General features: G+C 59.4%; 2 protein-coding genes and 1 long non-coding RNA gene across 4 annotated transcripts; all 3 read right to left on the reverse strand.

The window, feature by feature from the left end:
• Positions 1–751: 751 nt before the first annotated feature.
• On the reverse strand, positions 752–4,911 carry LOC142361865 (uncharacterized). Of its 2 annotated transcripts, none has more exons than XR_012764483.1 (3): positions 4,750–4,911; positions 3,608–3,701; positions 752–1,103 (listed from the first exon to the last, which is right to left on the reverse strand). It is a non-coding gene; the product is annotated as an uncharacterized LOC142361865 (long non-coding RNA). The 2 variants fall into 2 exon arrangements; XR_012764484.1 differs by lacking the exon at positions 4,750–4,911 and adding an exon at positions 4,677–4,728.
• A 1,793-nt stretch (positions 4,912–6,704) lies between these two features.
• Positions 6,705–12,195, reverse strand: FOXA1 (forkhead box A1). Its single transcript, XM_075425458.1, has 2 exons — positions 11,763–12,195; positions 6,705–9,322 (listed from the first exon to the last, which is right to left on the reverse strand). Exons 1-2 carry the CDS (start codon positions 11,832–11,834, stop codon positions 8,060–8,062), a joined length of 1,335 nt encoding a protein of 444 aa, XP_075281573.1. The 5' UTR covers positions 11,835–12,195; the 3' UTR covers positions 6,705–8,059.
• Positions 12,196–12,792: 597 nt separating this feature from the next.
• Positions 12,793–16,201, reverse strand: LOC142362039 (uncharacterized). Its single transcript, XM_075427140.1, has 3 exons — positions 15,570–16,201; positions 14,263–14,684; positions 12,793–13,814 (listed from the first exon to the last, which is right to left on the reverse strand). The coding sequence occupies exons 1-3, from the start codon at positions 16,199–16,201 to the stop codon at positions 13,648–13,650; spliced, it is 1,221 nt and encodes a 406-aa protein (XP_075283255.1). The 3' UTR covers positions 12,793–13,647.
• Between the last annotated feature and the right edge of the window lie 18 nt (positions 16,202–16,219).

The raw sequence follows: 16,219 nt of genomic DNA on the forward strand, positions 1-16,219 counted from the left end.
ATCCATTCATTTGCCCTGTTCGCCCATTCATTCATTCGCCCCGTCATTCATTCATTCGTCCCTTCCTCCACCGTCTCTCGCCCCTCCACCGACGAGACCGACTCCGCGGTACCAGGGGCTGTGCCCGCCGGCCCCGGAGGCGGTAACCCCCCGGGGGGGAGGGGATGTTGGGGGTGTATTTGCACGCCCGTTGCCCCGGCTGTCGGGGTGTGATGGTGCTGAGAGTCCCCACCCCGATCCTAGGGCAGTCTTCGGGGTGTCCCTGCGGTCCCTGGAGATGGCGGGGAGGGGGGCGGGAGGGGGCTGTTTGCCTGCGCTGTGCTTGCGGCTGCTCCACGCTGCTGCTCAGCATCCGCGAAGTCGGCGGGAGCGGGAGGGGACCGCAGGTGCTGCGGTGGGCAAGGGCCGGTGTCCCCCCGCCAGCAGCCCGGCTGACGCAGGGACGGGCGCCGGGGAGCGCCGGGGCAGGCATCGGAGCGGCGGGGCCCCCCGGCCCCGGGGCCGTCCCGGGGAGGGAAGTGTCAAGATCCTCCGCCCCGGCCGGTGCGGACCCGGCCGACGGAGGGAGGGAGGGATGCGCAGTCAGACCACCAAGGCGCCGGGAGCCGTACAATGCGCCACTTAATACACTTCTGTAATTTAAACTGCTGGGGACCCCCTCCTTCCAAGCTGATTTACGATATAGGTGTTTTCTCATCCCCCCCCCCGCCCGCTTTTCCTTTGAAATGCCCCCACCCCCCTCAACCTCCCGCTCCCTTTCTTCTGAGCCCCGCTCTCTAATTCTAGATGAGTATTACTTTGCTCTTTTCGTTGGCCAAGCACAATTGTGTTATTGGAGATAATGAATTCAATCCCCATCAAAGAGTATTAGGAGCGCCTTGGCCCTGTAGTGCCTTTTTTCAAACCGGGAATGAAAGGCAGGGAGAAAATTCTCTGGGTAGCCTCCGCGCTGGCAGCTTTTGAAGTGAAGGGAGGCGGGCATTGTTGTTCACGTTTTTGTCCATACGGCTGAAGAAAGACCGGCGGCTTTTGATGAGAAGATGAGAACCGCTTCGTAAGTTGAGCAACAAGTTCGATGGCGAAGTCTTCCCGCTGCCTACTGCCTGTGGATAACATATGTCCCGCATTAATAGGGGCTCAAGGGAACAATTGCCCGGGGAAGGGCGGGGGGGAGCTCTGCTCTGCACCGGCCAGCAACAGCAGCTCTTTTTTCCTCCGTCCTCTGGACACCGATGCCCCGGCGGGGCCGATTTTAAGGGAGGGTCGGGGAGAGGAGCCGAGGCCCCTGGGTTGCTCGGGTGTCCGCCGGGCCCGGCGACGGCGAGGCCGTGGGCGCCGGCCCCGAAGGACCAGGAGCGGGGAAGGGGGACCCCGGTGGGCGGCTGGGGATGAGCGGGGTCCCCCCTCCGCTGTCAGTTTCTGGTGGGTCTGCCAGGGCTCCTGGTGACAGGGGAGTGATGTCAGGTCTGCTGCCGTGAGTTTGGAGGCGAGAGCATCCCCTCCTTCTAAACAGGAGTCTTCCTCTATTCTTATTTTTTTCCACTAAATGTGGGGTCGGGCCTTGGTTTTGTTGCTTTTGGGGTTTTTTGTTCCCTTTCCGTTTCATAGAACATACCTGAAGTTTGTATTTCCTTAGATAAAGCAACGAGGCAAGGAAAAAAAAGTAAGAGGGAAAGGGTCTGTTGGTCACATCAGATAACCTTAGAACTAGAAAACTTGTTGCATGCATTTGAGTAAGTTCAGACATGCTCTTATTCCAATCTCCTGCCCCGCAGTTCAAAGATTCCCCGCCCCCGGGGCTTTATTATGCTAAAGAGGTCATTACTGGGAGTCACTATGGAGAGATGCCGGTTTGCAGGAGGAGGCCCACCTCCTGGTTACCAACATGTTTACATTTTCCGCCGGTCTTAACCGGAGGAAATGTGTGTTAGCAACCCGCCGGGCCGGCTGGGAGCAGAGAAGGAATCAAGGGGAAAAACAGATTTCGGCTACCGCGCAGTAGATGGCGAAGGCAGATGCTTCACGGGGGAGCCCTTGGAGGTGTCGGGCACGAAGGCGGTGTTGGCCGCAGAAACGGCTGCCGCGGGGGGGCCGGCTCCCCGCGAGCCCTCGCACCCCCCTGCCCCGCTTGCGCGGCGTGGGCTGGGATCACGCGTGTCCCGCTCTCAGCGGCGCGGGGCGGCTCCCGGGGCGCTCCCGATGCGGGTGCCAGCCCGGGGAGGGGGGGGCACACGGCAGCACTGCTCGCTGTCCAGGGGTGCCCCGTCCGCGAAGGGGCGATACCCCCACTCTGGCTGACGGGGGTGGGCTTTCCCCCGGACGGCGGCGGCCTCGGCACCCTTCCGGCGCCGAGCGGTGTGTGAACGGGCCCCGTTTCGGAAGCAGAAACGCTGTCACCCCAAACAGGTCCATCCGGGGACCCCCGGCCCCCGCCGTCCCCTCCGGGGACCCGGCGATGGCGAAGGACAAGGGGTCGCAGCCCCCTAAAACTGGGCTGGACCACAGGTGGGCAACCAACGCCGCCCGCCGGGGAAGCCTCGGGTCACCAAGAGGGTGGGGGGGTGGCCCGGTCCCGTGTCGCCTCCGCCCTCCTCAGCCCTTCCCCCGCCGCGGGGAGACCTCGGAGGCAGCCCCGGGGCTGGGGGAGGGGGGCACGGCGGGGCACGGCGGAGCTCGGGTTCAGCGAACGTCCCTCCTGCGGGCTGGAAGAACGGTGGTAACAACGCTCATAGTAATAATAACGGTAGTAATTCCCATTCTGCCGGTAGCTCCCCCCAGGAGTAACGAGCAGGTGTAAGAACATTTGGTGGGAAAAATTAGATCACCGATGGTAAAAGAGTAATAGCAAAATAACGACGAACTTCCCCTAAAATAACCCGCCTGGGCAGAACCCATTCGAGCAGAGGTCCCGCAGCACAGGCGCCATGCCAGGAAATGATCCTTTCAATGGATTCAGCTAAATGTAGGAGTTTTGGGGTGGGGGGCAGGAGAGGAGATAGCAATTTTTCCCCCTCGTCGAGACAAATGGATTCTGCCACGGGGCTACATGTGTTTTAAATCCTAATGACTGGAGACAAAGGTGAGCGCTGGCGGTTTGATCGGTCTAAAGTTCAAAGATCTGAAATCTCAATGAGTTTCTGTTTGAGGTGAAGGGGAGAAACACAAACACCATGGCACGGCTTGGGCCAGAAAGTTGTACGGTTTGGGAGCGAAATGAGAGGTTATTTACACTAATCTACCCTTAACTGCTACTTTGTCACAATGGGCAGAATAATTAGTAGAAAATAACCACAGAGAACAAAGGCGGGTTTTCTTCTTATCGCCTCCCGTTTTCCACTCTTCTCTCAATTATTTATCTCCCGCTGAAAAAGACCTTTCGACACTGCAAATTGCAGAAAAAGTGCGATCTATTTTTTTAGTTATTACTCTGCCTATGCTAGTAGCCGAGAAGCCGGAGTTTGTATTCAGAGGAAAAAAATGACCCATTTTGCAGCACCGCCCTTGGCATTTATGTAACCGAACTAACTGCATTTTTATTTTAGCTATTAACCATTCTCCTATATTTCCTAACACAATATTGCAGAGTGGGAGTTTTGCGAGGACTTACGTGTATGCTCCGTACCCCGCTCACTCTCTGTGCACGATTGTGGTGTGAATTTCGCCTGGTCATTGTGTGTTGTGTATATTTCCACTTGTCTCCCCTGGAAACAAATAAGCATTAATTATATATATGTTAATGTAGACAATATATGCATCCATATGCCTCCCGAGAGAACTTTCTATCCCATGTTTATACGAGGATAATTTGCTTCTTCGCGAATTAAATTTATCACGGAAATGCACAAGAGAGGTATAATTTATTGAGTCCCTGGTTTTAAAACATTTTTTTCAGACTATCACATGTATTCGCACACATATGCCTAGATCCCGTTTTACCATAACAGAAAAGAAATAATACAAGGGGCATTGTTATCGCAATCAAGCGTTTTGTCTACAACATCGCTGTAAAATTAAAATCAAGTCGATTGCTCTTTTAAAGGCTAGTTGGCGTTACAGCGAGAGAATTCATTTATTTTGGGTTTATGTTGACGGACCAGTAGCCATTCAAGTATTCAATATCCACACAACGTTTCAAAACTATTTTTGAAGCTATGCCAGCGGCTGAAGCGTTTTCTCGCGCCGTTCTTTTACGGTTTACTTCTATTATATTGACACCATGAAGTTTCAGAGGGAAAAACTGACCGGGAAATATTTGTTCTCCCCTTTTAGCCCCGAACATTTGAAATTAATTCCTTCCCACAAACGGACACCCTCCGACTGTGTGCCGGTGTAGGTGCCGGTGTTGTCCATTCGCACTCAGAAAACAACCCGGGAGGTGCTTGTGATTTTGTTTCTCCCCCCTCGTCTGGGCGGCTGAAGATGTTTTTATTCCATCGACTCCCGCCTCGGCCGGAGGGAAGGCTCTGCTCGCAGGTGCTCCGGGCAGGTGCCGCGGGCGAGGGCCCCCATCCCTTTGGGGCAGCCCCCCTCGCCGGGGACCGCTCCTTGTCCCGTCCCCGACTGCGGGTCCCGTCTCCGGGGCTGCCCCTGCCCGGCCCCGCCGCGTCGCCTCGACGGCCCCTGCCCCGCCGAGGCTCCCGACGCCCCCCCCGCCCCGGCCCGGGGGGCCTCCTCACCGCCCAAACTCCGCATAAATGGCTACCGAGGTCCCCCGCCGCCCCGAATTGCTCCCCGCTTGTATTTAACGACCTTAAATGAGCCGTTTTCGCCCCCTCGCACGTGGCCGGGCGGAGGTGGTTGCGGTGTGGGGACAGACGAAGTTCCCCGGCAAACCGCGGCGACGGCCGGAGCCCGCAGCCTGCCGGGACCCCTCTTTGCCCGTGCCCCGGACGCAGGGCTGGGACGCGAGCCCGCCCCCCCCCCCCCACGGGCGAGACCCCCCTCGCCCGCCGGCTCCTTCCCTCCCGGCGGGGAGCGAGCCGCCCGGCTGGAAGGAGGAGATGCTCGTAAGATCCCCTCTACGTGTTTGGGGGGGGGGGGGGGATGCACCCTCCTCCTGCGGAGACTGGTTTTGGCTGATTTTTGCACTGTGGCTGGGGGCTTCTCGGGCACGGGATGAAAGCAGCAGGAAGGCAGCTGGGCGCCGGACGGAAAACAGGGGACTCTTCTCCCCTCTGTCGACTTCCAAGTCTTGAACCGATCACAGCAAGCTGCCCTCTCTGCGCCGGGGACCCGCATTTTGAACACGAGCCGCATCCCTGTCGTGTCAGTGGGTCGCTGCCCACCGCAGCCACCATTCTCCTACGAGAAGAAAGGGAAGGAACACGGTCTTGATGGCGAGTGGCGAAGGGCGCGTCCGTGACAGGCTCCGCTCCTTATCTGCGAGAGGTTTGGAGCCGCGCCGGTCCGCTTAAACCCTTTTATTACCCACGCCCCGAATATTTCCATTACACGCGGTCTATGCTCCTCAGCTGATATGTGAAACCTGCTGCCTTATCGCTGTCGGTCGATTGATATTTTCTGCTTACAAGCCCAAGGCATTAAATCAATGTCTCCACTCTGCAGTGACATGTTCTCTACGGACCAGGCTGTGGGAGACGAGTAAAGTCCTGCTGAAAGCGGGCTTCACCCCGTCGCGGTTCGCACGAAGCTCCTCTTGGCAGAAGAAGCGGGACTTTAAACAGGATCCACCTGCCCGGACTTGGTGCCGAGCAGCCCCGAGCTGCCCCCGGCTGCGGGGATCTGCTGGGGCGAAGGGGTACCCGGCCAAACCCGGCGTCCCGGGCACGACCCCCCGCTCCCTCCCGCTGCGGGACCCGCATGCGGCAGCCGGGCCGGGACCCCCGGTAAACCTCCTCCCCTCCGCGCGCGCATCGCGGCCCCCCGCCGTCGATCCGGCCGCGCCTGCAGAGCCCACGGCGGAGGGGCTCTCCAGTATTTTTATTTTTTTATTCCCGTTTTTCCCCGGGTAGCACTGCTGGAGGAACCGGGTGAGGTTTCCGGGACGCTGGCTTAGCTGTTCTTTTCTAAAACGATCCTGAAATTTGGTTTGCCGCCGCTGTCCCTAGCCCGTCAGGGGGGCAATTATGTGGTAATTACGAGAATTACACAGTTCTTTTATCTGGCGGCCGTGCACGGAGCGGGCCAAGCACAGCGAAATCTGTTCACGTTTAAACACACACCTCCCCCCCCCCCCCCCCCCCCCGACGATGCCGCTTGTCGGGGAGCAGCGCGGCTGCTGCTATTACCGGGGTCGATCCGAGCCGGGGCTACAAAGCGGGATGTGGGGCTGGGAGCTCGGCCCGGGGCGAGGTGGAGCAGCGCTGGAGGAGCTGCCCTCGGGCCTCGTCCCGTCCGGGGGAGAAACGCCGGGTCCGGCAGCTCCGGCCGCAAAGCACCCGGCAGGCTGCACCGCCGCGGGTGGCTTTCTCCTTTCCCCCCTCCCTCAACCTATCGCGGCACCGTGAATTAAAAAACGCAAACCAAAGCAGCAAGGACACCGGCGCACCCGGAGCCGCGCACGCCGGTGGGCCCGCAGCTCCCCGCAAACCCCCGCTGCGGGCGCGGCCCCCTCCGCGCCCCCCCCCGCGCAAGCTCGGCCGTGCCGGTCGTCCCCACGCTTCAGCGCGACGGGTGTTTCTCCGGCACACGGCTCCGTCCTCCGCAACCCGCCCCAGAAACATTGAAAGAAACCAGCAGAAGTCTTGCGTGTTAACATTTGATTTATTTAAAGTCCTTAACTGCAAATGATCAAAAACATACTTCACGCATTAAATTCTCAGTTATCGTTTTAAATCAAAATATTTTTTTCAATTACAATCACATTTATAAAATTAACAAAATTTCTTAAATTCACGTGTAATTTTTTTTTACTGTCATTTAAAGCAATTTCCAGCTGTAAAGAAAGAAAAAAAAATATAAACCATGCAATAAATTAAGAACATTGAGACAGCGAACAGGAATAATAATAAAACCCGTCTGGCTATGCTAACACCGTGTAAAACTGTGGAAAGTGCATTAACACTGGATGAAACAAGCTAACGATGGCGATAATTAAACGGCCACAAAAAAAATATTGGACGTGGAATTTATTGAACAAGTTGGAAAACGGGAGAGAGACAGAGCTCTCCTCTTTTCCTTGCGTCGGTGTAAAAGTCAAAGTTTCCTGGGGGAGGAGGAAAAAAACCTCATTATAGATACACAGTTCTATCTGGTACACAATGAAGACACTTAAATTAAATAAGCATGTCATCCACATGTTGATGAGAGTTCCTGATGAACGAGAATCTTCAGTAACAGATGGGAAGGAAAAAAATATCCAACTGGCTGTGACCTCTTGTAACTTTATATTACATCCCAAGACAGGTAACACTTGGAAAGAAAAAAAAAAAAGGGGGGGTCGCATCCTGCACTCCCAAGCCCCCGCCAGTCCCCTCAGGAGTGCAGGATCCGGCCCGCAGCGTCTGGGTGTATGCAGGTTGTACTAGCCGAAGGTTTATTTTGCAAGTATCAAAAGGACGATCCGAGAAAGTAAATAGTCCTCTTGTTGCTTAGAGATTCTCTTAGTGTTTTGCTACTTCACAGCAGTATTGTCCTTCAAAGCCTTTTTAATTAAAAAAAGTCTTAAACGTCTACTCACTTCTTCATCTCCGTATTGTTAAAGTATTGCCACATACCTGTAAACTTACATGAGATTATAGAGCACAGAGGGGGGGAGACCGGGGGGCGGAAAGCACAAACAAGTAGTTTACAAGCTCCACAATTTTTTCTTCTTTTCAAGAACACCCTGCCAAGGCTAGAGGAGATCTGCGGGGAGAGGGGCTGGGCGGCGGTGGGGGGGGGTATGTACAAGCGGGAGGCGGCCGGCTGTGCAGGAGGTCGTGGTGGATCAGAACAACACACAACGCGTTGCGAGACAGTTAAAAAGTAACAGTCCTTTGCACGCAGCGTGCAGAAACACCTGGGTTTGTCGCAGGGAGAGGGAAAAGGGGGGAGAGAAGCCGGGAAAGGTGGGGGAGGGGACAGGGGCTCACCCCCGGCTGCGGCGGGGTGTGCAGAGCTAGGAGGTGTTTAGCACGGGTCTGGAATACACACCTTGGTAGTAGGAGGGCTCTAGGGCCGAGGGCTCGATGCTGCTCCGGCCCGCCATGGAGGCACTGCCCAGGGGCAGCCCGCCGGGGATGCTGGCCCCGTAGGAAGAGTATTGCAGCGCCTGCTCGTAGGCTTTGAAGTCCAGCTTGTGCTGCTGCTCCGAGGAGGACATAAGGTTGTTGATGGAAAAAGGGTGGTTGAAGGAGTAGTGGGGATCACCCTTGAGGTGGAGCTGGGGTTCGTGGGCTAAGGAGTGAGGGGGGTGAGGGACGGAGGCCAAGGTGGGGATGGAGCTGATGGTGGAGGAGGCGGCCGAGGCCGAGGTCTTTAGCTCCGTGCTCGATCCGCTGTGGTCCATAGACTGGGGGCTGGTGGACGGGTTGGAGCTGGAGAGGGAGGTGGCCGTGTCCAGCTGCGCCGGTTTATTGTGGCCTCTGTGCAGGGGGGAGTTGGAGCTGGAACTGGAGGCCCCGGCCTGATCTTTCCTGCCCTCCTGAGGGGCTTTGCTGTTCGCCGGCTTCTCGCACTTGAACCGCTTTTGCCGGCGGAGGTAGCAGCCGTTTTCAAACATGTTGCCGGAGTCGGGATGCAGGGTCCAGTAGGAGCCCTTGCCGGGCTTGTCGGGGGAGCGGGCCACCTTAACGAAGCAGTCGTTGAAGGAGAGCGAGTGGCGTATGCTGTTCTGCCAGCGCTGCTGGTTCTGCCGGTAGTAGGGGAAAAGGTCCATGATCCACTGGTAGATCTCGCTCAGCGTCAGCATCTTGCTGGGTGCCTGCTGGATGGCCATGGTGATGAGGGAGATGTAGGAGTATGGTGGCTTGGCATGGGGGTAGCTCCGCTTGAAGGTCTTGGCGTCCCGCGTCCTGCCGAGGTTGGACTGGGTGTAGGCCATGGGGCTCATGCAGGGGTTCATGCCACCATAGGGGCTCAGCCCATTCATGGGTGCCGGCTGGGCCGACATGGCATTGATGCCGCCAGGGCTCAGTGCCGTGCCCATGGCGGTTACACCGGCCGGCATGCCGTTCACTGGCCCTGCCGAGCCCGCCGGCATGCCGGCCACTGCGCCGGGGCTCAGCCCAGCCCCCAGCCCCGTGTTGGCGTAGGACATGTTGAAGGAGCTGGAGGTCATGTTGCCGCTCGTCGTCATCGTGTTCATGGTCATGTAGGTGTTCATGGTGTTCATAGAGCCCAGCCCCGAGTTCATGTTGCTCACGGGCACCGAGGAATAGGCCTAGGGCAGTGAGACGGAGAGAAGGGGTTAGGGGGGAGCGAGGGGCGGGAGGGACCCTGAGTGGGGACGGGTCCCCCCACCCTGCCCAGCGAGCCATGCGAGCGTCCGGCTGCGGGATGCCGTCTGCTTCCCCGACACCCGGGAAAGCGCTTGCCGAAAGCTGCACGGAAAGGCCGCTTGTGCGATGAAAAGGTCTAATTCCTATTTATGTGCATTTATAAATGGACACGGAGGAGGGAGTGCTCGGTCCCAACTCGCTCCCGCTTTACCGGGTTGCGGCGGCGTGTGCGGGATCGCCGGGACGGATGGACCGTCGGCCTCCCCGGGGCCGCTCCGCACCCCTGCAAGGTCGGGCTGCGGGCTTTACCCGCCTCGGGAGGAGGTTTTCTCCCGGAGTGTTCCCGTGGTTTTACTGCTTTTGTGTCCCGTCTCTCTAGCTAAACATTTCAGCTCATCAGATTGTTGAAACTGACGGGCGTACGCTGTCCGCGCCGGGGAGGAATTCAGCTGCCTGCACGTTCTTAGAATAATCTCACGCATCTCTCCCACTCTCCACTGAATTAAATTTATATTCTTGCACAAGATGCGATAATGCCTTGTCGCAAAAAAAACAAACCAAAAAAACCCACCAAGAAAACCCCCGAACCAAACCAAAACCCAACAGCTCACGTCCGCACATTTTATCTGTGGAAAGCTTCCCCCTCTTCTGCATTTTCTGTCAATCAAGTAGGTTTTTTAATTAAAGTTAAAAAAAAAAAAAAACACCCAACTTTTCAAAAGTATGAAAAGCCTGATCTTTCCCTGCCTGAAATTTTCTACAACTGACCGACGTGCAAAACCAAACCGTAGTGCCCTCCCGCGTAACACAACTCTTAAAAAAGGCAGAACCGGAGAGCCTGAAATTGTGCTTTCCGGTACGGCATCTGATAGACCAGCGGGGAGAAAGACGTTCCCGGTTTACCTCGAACAAAGGCATACGGCCACGCAAAGGAGGTTTAGGCGACGGTTAAGTGCATAAAATTCATTAGCGTTCACCGCAAATTCCACGAGCTTATAAACGCGCTTTTAATTCAGAGGATCACGTTAATTATTTGAGACGGTAGAAGGCGGATGGGCTTCCCACCTCGCGCAGCGATTCGAATTAAGTAGCAGGGGAGTAGAAAAGATCGAGGCTAACAAACAGCAGCAGCGCAGGTCGCTTCACTTCACTTTTGCGGGTAATGAGCGTGGCGAGGACAAACGAGTCGGGAAGCGGCACGTATATAGGATGACCCTGATTTGCCCTTAAGCCGACTTCCCTCCGTGAGATGAGGTGCCACGGGGTGACATGTATCTGCCCGAGCGGCCCTGCGGGCGCTGCGTGCCAGCTGCGGGGCGCGGGCGCGAGGCGTGGGGGCGCGGGGCCGCGTGTCCGGGTGTGCTGATGCAACGCCCGGGCGTGCACACCCCGCGCTGCCCGCCGCGCTCCCGCGCTTCCTGAACGCGGCTCCCTTCCCGGCTGGGAACCCGCGGGGCTGCTGCGGGGCGATGGCTTCTCACGGGGACCCCGCTGCGGGGCCGGTGCCAGCCCCGCGGGCCCCCGCAGCGCTGATCCGAGCCGCGGGGAGGGCTCCGGGCCCTTCCGCCGCCCTCTCCCCCGCCGTAGCTGCTGCCGCTTGGGCCGGTTCTCCCCATTCTCTCGCACTGTGTTGCCGAACGGGAGCGGGGGGCGGGAGCCCCTCCCGGGTGCCGGGGTACCAGGGCCGGGCCCCCCTCCCGGTGCGGCTCCCGGGGCGGCTGCCGGCAGCGCCGCCCGCCGGCCCGCGGCCGCAGCGCAGGCCGCCCGTCCTCCGAGGTACGAACAAACGGCTGTTCTCCTCCCCGCACCCCCCCTTTCCTTTTCGCCCGGCTTTAACAGGTGAGGCCCGCGGCGACGGCGAGCTGAGAGGCGGGCAGCCCCGCCGAAGGAGCCCAGGGAAGGCGCTGACCCCGCCCCGGGACGCGCTGGCGACCGGCTCCCTCGCCCCCCGCCACCGGCCGGCGGGAGCCCGGGGGCCGGCAGCGCGGCGAGTCCTCTGCGCCGGGCCGAGAGTTTACCGGGCGCTTTCGTGCGCGCCGCAAGCGGGGCTTACGCCTTTTTAGACGAGATCAAGGGCTGCCCCCGGCCCCCCCCACCCCCCGCCCCCCCCGGCGGGCCCGCAGCCGCCCCGGCTCTCCCCCGAGGGCCTCCCGGGGCTCTCGGAAGCCGTGTTTTCCTCGGCGAAGCCCGGTCAGCTTCAGCGCCGGAGGGGGGGGGGACGGGGAGGCACGTTTGCGCTGGCAGGATCTGGAGTGCAAACCGATTCCTCCGATTGCTGCCCCCCTCCAGACCCCCAGCCCTTCTCCCCTGCCCTCCCCCCCCCCCCCCCCCCGCCCCCTTGCAGAGGGGCAGCAGCGGAGCCAGACCCTGGGATTTACTCACCTCCTGGGTGTCGGCGTAGTAGCTGTTCCAGTCGCTGGTTTCATGCCCTTCCATTTTCACAGTCCCTAACATTATGGAGCTAACCTGCCCGGTGTAACCATCCAGCCCTCTTGCCAGCGAGCGACGGGCAGCAGGAAAAGAGTCCGAAAGCCCGGCCTAGCAGGAAGCCAGCTCCCAGGAGGGGCGGGGGGTGCTGAATTCTCCTCTAGAACCAGCCAAAAAGGAGGTAGGGAGCGGTGCGGGGCGAGACAGTTGAGAAAGTGAGGAAGTGCCGGCTGGGATGTGAGTGGAGTTGAGCTGATGTGGATCTTACGTCGCAGAAGTACCCACCTCCTCCTCCTCCTCTCCCCATTTGTCCGCCGCACAAAGGCGTTCGCACCTACAAAGCCGGAGATGCACCTGCAAACAAGGCAGTTCCCCTCGCCTGCAACTCCCCCCGGGGCGGCACTTTATTTGCAAAGCGGTGTAATTGGTTTAAGCTTGTGGGGAAAGAAGGAGAGACAGAGGTGGGAGAGAAGGGGAGAGTAAGAAAGGGGGGGAGACACCCCCACCCCTTTTCAGATGGACAGGACAAATGCTAGGAGGGATCGGTGGAAATTAAATGAGGTAGATAAGGGAAGGGCAGCCCCCTCTGTTTGAAGAGAATGCAAAAGGCCATCCAGCCTTAAACCCCTGAGATTAGGAGCAATATTTACTAAAGTCCGGTAGATGCTCCTTTAACTTGATGGCCGGGACGTGCTCCAAAGTCCCGAGTGCCGCAGTCCACAGGCTCCCCCGGCTCCCGCTCCTCCCTCCAGCGCCGGTTACCGCGCAGGTGCCTCCGCGGCGACCCCCGTGCCCTCGGGGCGGGGGACCGGGGGACCGGACTCGGCGTGCCGGGCCGCGGGCAGCAGGGCTCGGCTCCGCGCTCCCCAAAGCCCTCCGACCCCCCCCCCCCCCCCCCCAGTGAGCTAAACCCAGCCCGTCAAACGGGGCTGCCGTCCTCCGTCCTGTGTAGATGGTGAAGATGGTGATATTTCTTTGCTGGCGCCTTACATTTAGAAACCGTGTGAGTCACCGCGCTGAGACATTACACGACAGGCACCCAATAAATGCGGACAGAGGCTTGAATGCGGATCCACAGATATTAACCTCCACTTGGCAAACATCAGGTGAGTCACTGGAACCATTTTATCTTTACTGTGGGAAGCCTCCAGCCCAGAAGGCTCCTTTGGAAGGAAGCCTTCTCTGGTGCCGGGCACCCAGGAGCAGCAGTAATAAGTAGCGGGTATCTCACTACCAACTTCTTGCTCATTATGCTGATTTCTCGCAAAGAAAAGGGGAAGAGGAATCTACACAGGCTGGTGAAAGGTGAAAAGGGGCAACATCGATAAAACAAATTGACATTGGACAACATTCTTTATTATTACGGAGGGAATCTCTCAGCCTTTGCAGACGGATCGAACATTTTCTTCTTCTGCTCCTGCCCTGTCCAGCTCTTGGAGCTTATGTCAAGACCACAGAGTTTTCTTGGGTTTCTCTGCTCTGTCCTTTATGAATTTGTTTCTACCCAGCTACTAGAACTTCTATCACCTGATAGTAAAAAAACGACAAAACCTAAAAAACCCACCCACCCACCAAACAAACAAACAAAAACCCCCAAACCCAAGTGAATCTCCGGGCAATGGGAATTTGAAGGGGAAATAAAGTTTCTTGGGATTTTGAAAAAGGCTTGCGTATCATACCACACGAACTAAAACACACCTCTGGGTCTGAATGTCTGCCTGCCATGTTTATCCTTCAGCAGGGTCACACTTGCTTCCGCGGTGATTTCTCCTCGAGTGATGTGCGAAAACGTCACCCTCACAAATACGGTTTTAAAGTTTCTTATACAGAGACTCAGGATTCAAACGACGAGATACAGCGCATCTCCGCCTTGACAAATACGTTTTAACTTGTCCTCTAAACGCGTTTTTTGTTGCCCCTTTCTTTGTTCTTTCCCTCCTCGTCCTTCTGTCTTTAAATCTGGCAACACAATTAAGTCAAATCCTCGAAACAAACAAACTCTGGAATCTGCAGACGAGAACAAGGGATGAAAATATGTCTTGAAGGGAATAAAAGAGATAAAAGCACTGGATTAAAACCCTGCTTTCCCAAAACGGTCAAACTACACCCATGGAAATGAGAATAAAACCCAGTGGAAAATCTACAAGAGGTTAAAATTGCGGTCTTCACGTATGCACCCTCCCGCTTTCACTAACGGGAGCGGTCTACACGCCCGAAAACAGAGCCCCTTCGGCGGTGGGTTGTGCGTTTCAGCACTCGAGGTCCGCAGGGTTCAGACCCCTCCCTCAGCAGCACAGCTGCTGGCGGGGAGGCGGGGGGGGCGGCGGTGCCGCGGTCCCTGCGACCCCGCCGGGTGACCTCGGGGCGGTGCTGCCCCCACCCCTCCCCGGGCCCAGTCCCGCGGGGGCAACACCCGCCGGGACGCCGGGCAGCCCACGCAGGGCTCCCTCCGTACCTGGAAAAAAGAGCAGGTACGGAGCCGGCCGAGCCCCTCGGTTGCCATTACGGAGGCGTTTCGGCGGGCGGAGCAGACGTGGCGCCCGGCAAAGCCGCCTCTCCGCGCCGGTCGGCCCCTCGGGACGCCCCCGACGGGGTCCCCGCTGGGCCGGGCCGGGGAGGTCAGGGGGAGCCGGGGGTTGCGCAAAGCCGCAGCGCCTCCTGTTGTCCGGCTGCCGGTCGGGCTCGGCTCCCTCCTCCGAGGTTGCCCCGAGGTGTGAGAGCGCAGGCTGTCGCGGAGCCTTTCGGCTCGGGGGTTGCGTACCGGAAAGCCCGAGGCAGAGCCAGCCGCTGATGGAGGTTCCCTTCAGCCGGGACTGCTGCCCTGTGGCCCTGGTGAGGAGAAGCCTTCCTCGTGTGAAGAAGAGGGTCCCGGCGGCTCTGCCCACGGCCACGGGAAGAAAAAAGGGTATTTCGGTAGCTGCCCCTTGCCCCGCGCTTGGGCCTCGGCGAAACCCGGTGCGGGATGCTCCAGGAGTCCAGCGCGGTTTGTGGCAGGCGGGAGGACGGGTGGGAGCCCACCGCAGTCCTCCACCCCGCCACTGCTGCCTTTTCCAGGCTTCGGGACGGTAGCCCTGGCGCGAGTCGCACAGAGCCTTTCCCCAGCTCTCGTTAGAGCAGCGCCAGTTCCTGATCAAGCTGTACACTGGCTTTTATTTATTTTATTATTTCCCCCCCCCCCCTTTTCGAAGCGGAGCTGTTTGTGCAGTCCAGAGAAAAGCGCGGGCGGAGGCGAGCTGCCTGTTCCCCTTCCACACGGGAGCTCCTGGCTCCGGCGGTGCGCGCCGCCAAGGAGGGGAACAGAGCAACTGACCTCAGCGAGGAAGGTCTGCGTGCGTGGTTTCGGGTGTGCGTGGAGCCGGGGGGAGGACGCCCACGGGAGCCCGCGTTACCAGCGCTGGCAGTGAGCGCTGGGCCCCGCGGAGCTCACTCTGCGAGCGGCCGCTTTTTGGGAAGCGCATCGCTGCGGGGTCCCGGCTGCCAGGCCGGGCCGAGGAGCGTCTCCCGTGGGAAGGGGCCCCCCGGGCACCACGGGCGCGGCCCTGCCCACGGGGGCAGCCGCCACGGCCCGGGAGCCCGCCGGAGCCCCTCGCCCAGCGCCGCTCGGGAGCGCCGCCCGCAGGTACTGTCCCACGCGTGGGCCCTAGGAAGCGGCGGGGGCTTTGATTTTCACTTCGCAGCGCCGCTTTAGCCCACTCCAGGGTGAGAGCTGCTTTCCCCCTGGCAGGGGCAGCGTCTGCCGGCCGCCCCTTCGGTTTAACTTACCGGGTCCTGTCGCCTCCTGCCCGGGAATCTCTCGGCAGCGCTTGTGCGGGGCAGTTTGGGCACCTCCCGACGGTGGGAAATCCCTCATCCCATCTGCTTCCAGCCCGGAATCCTCCCCCACCCCAGCGGGCAAACAGTGACCTGGTTGGGAACGGGCCGCTGCCCAGAGCCGGGTCCTTCGGACGGCGTGGGAGCCCGGGCGGTTCCCCGGGAGCAGGTGTCAGTGGCTGCCGGGAGCACCCCTCGCTCTGGGGGGACCCATCGAGGCGGCCGGGGGGTCGGGGGGCTTGTCTCAGCCCCTCGCACAGGCAGAACCGCCCTGGCTCTGCGCCCCTGCCGCTGAGCCCTCGCTGAGCAGGGCCGGCGGGGCCCCCCCCCCCCGCTGCCCGGAGCACCCCCGGCGGGGCGGTGGCTCCCGCGCCCCCGGCCCCCGGAGCTCGGCAGCCGGTGAAGGGGCGATCAGGCGGCGTTGACCTTCCTCTCGCTCGGGAGCAGCGCCTGGGCAGGCGAGGGCACCCCATGGGGTCAGCGCTTGCGTTGGAGAGTTTTCTGCGTGAACTTTCTGCACGTACGGCCATCACAGCCAAGTGACCCCCTTCTCCCGACCCAACCGAGGTAGGAGAGGGGGGCATCCCCTTTTTCTTCCTGCG

The sequence above is a fragment of the Opisthocomus hoazin genome, chromosome 7 (genome assembly GCF_030867145.1).
Source record: "Opisthocomus hoazin isolate bOpiHoa1 chromosome 7, bOpiHoa1.hap1, whole genome shotgun sequence".
Taxonomy (NCBI): domain Eukaryota; kingdom Metazoa; phylum Chordata; class Aves; order Opisthocomiformes; family Opisthocomidae; genus Opisthocomus; species Opisthocomus hoazin.

Bases quoted from the DNA above. Each gene is read 5' to 3' on its own strand.
- LOC142362039 (XM_075427140.1), bottom strand. From the start codon at position 16,201: ATGCCCCCCTCTCCTACCTCGGTTGGGTCGGGAGAAGGGGGTCACTTG. The intron at 14,685-15,569 runs GTAAGTTAAACC...GGCCGTGGGCAG, and splicing joins GCAGGAGGCGACAGGACCCG to AGCCGCCGGGACCCTCTTCT. The intron at 13,815-14,262 runs GTACGGAGGGAG...TCTCGTCTGCAG, and splicing joins GTACCTGCTCTTTTTTCCAG to ATTCCAGAGTTTGTTTGTTT.
- FOXA1 (XM_075425458.1), bottom strand. From the start codon at position 11,834: ATGTTAGGGACTGTGAAAATGGAAGGGCATGAAACCAGCGACTGGAAC. The intron at 9,323-11,762 runs GTGAGTAAATCC...TCACTGCCCTAG, and splicing joins ACTACGCCGACACCCAGGAG to GCCTATTCCTCGGTGCCCGT.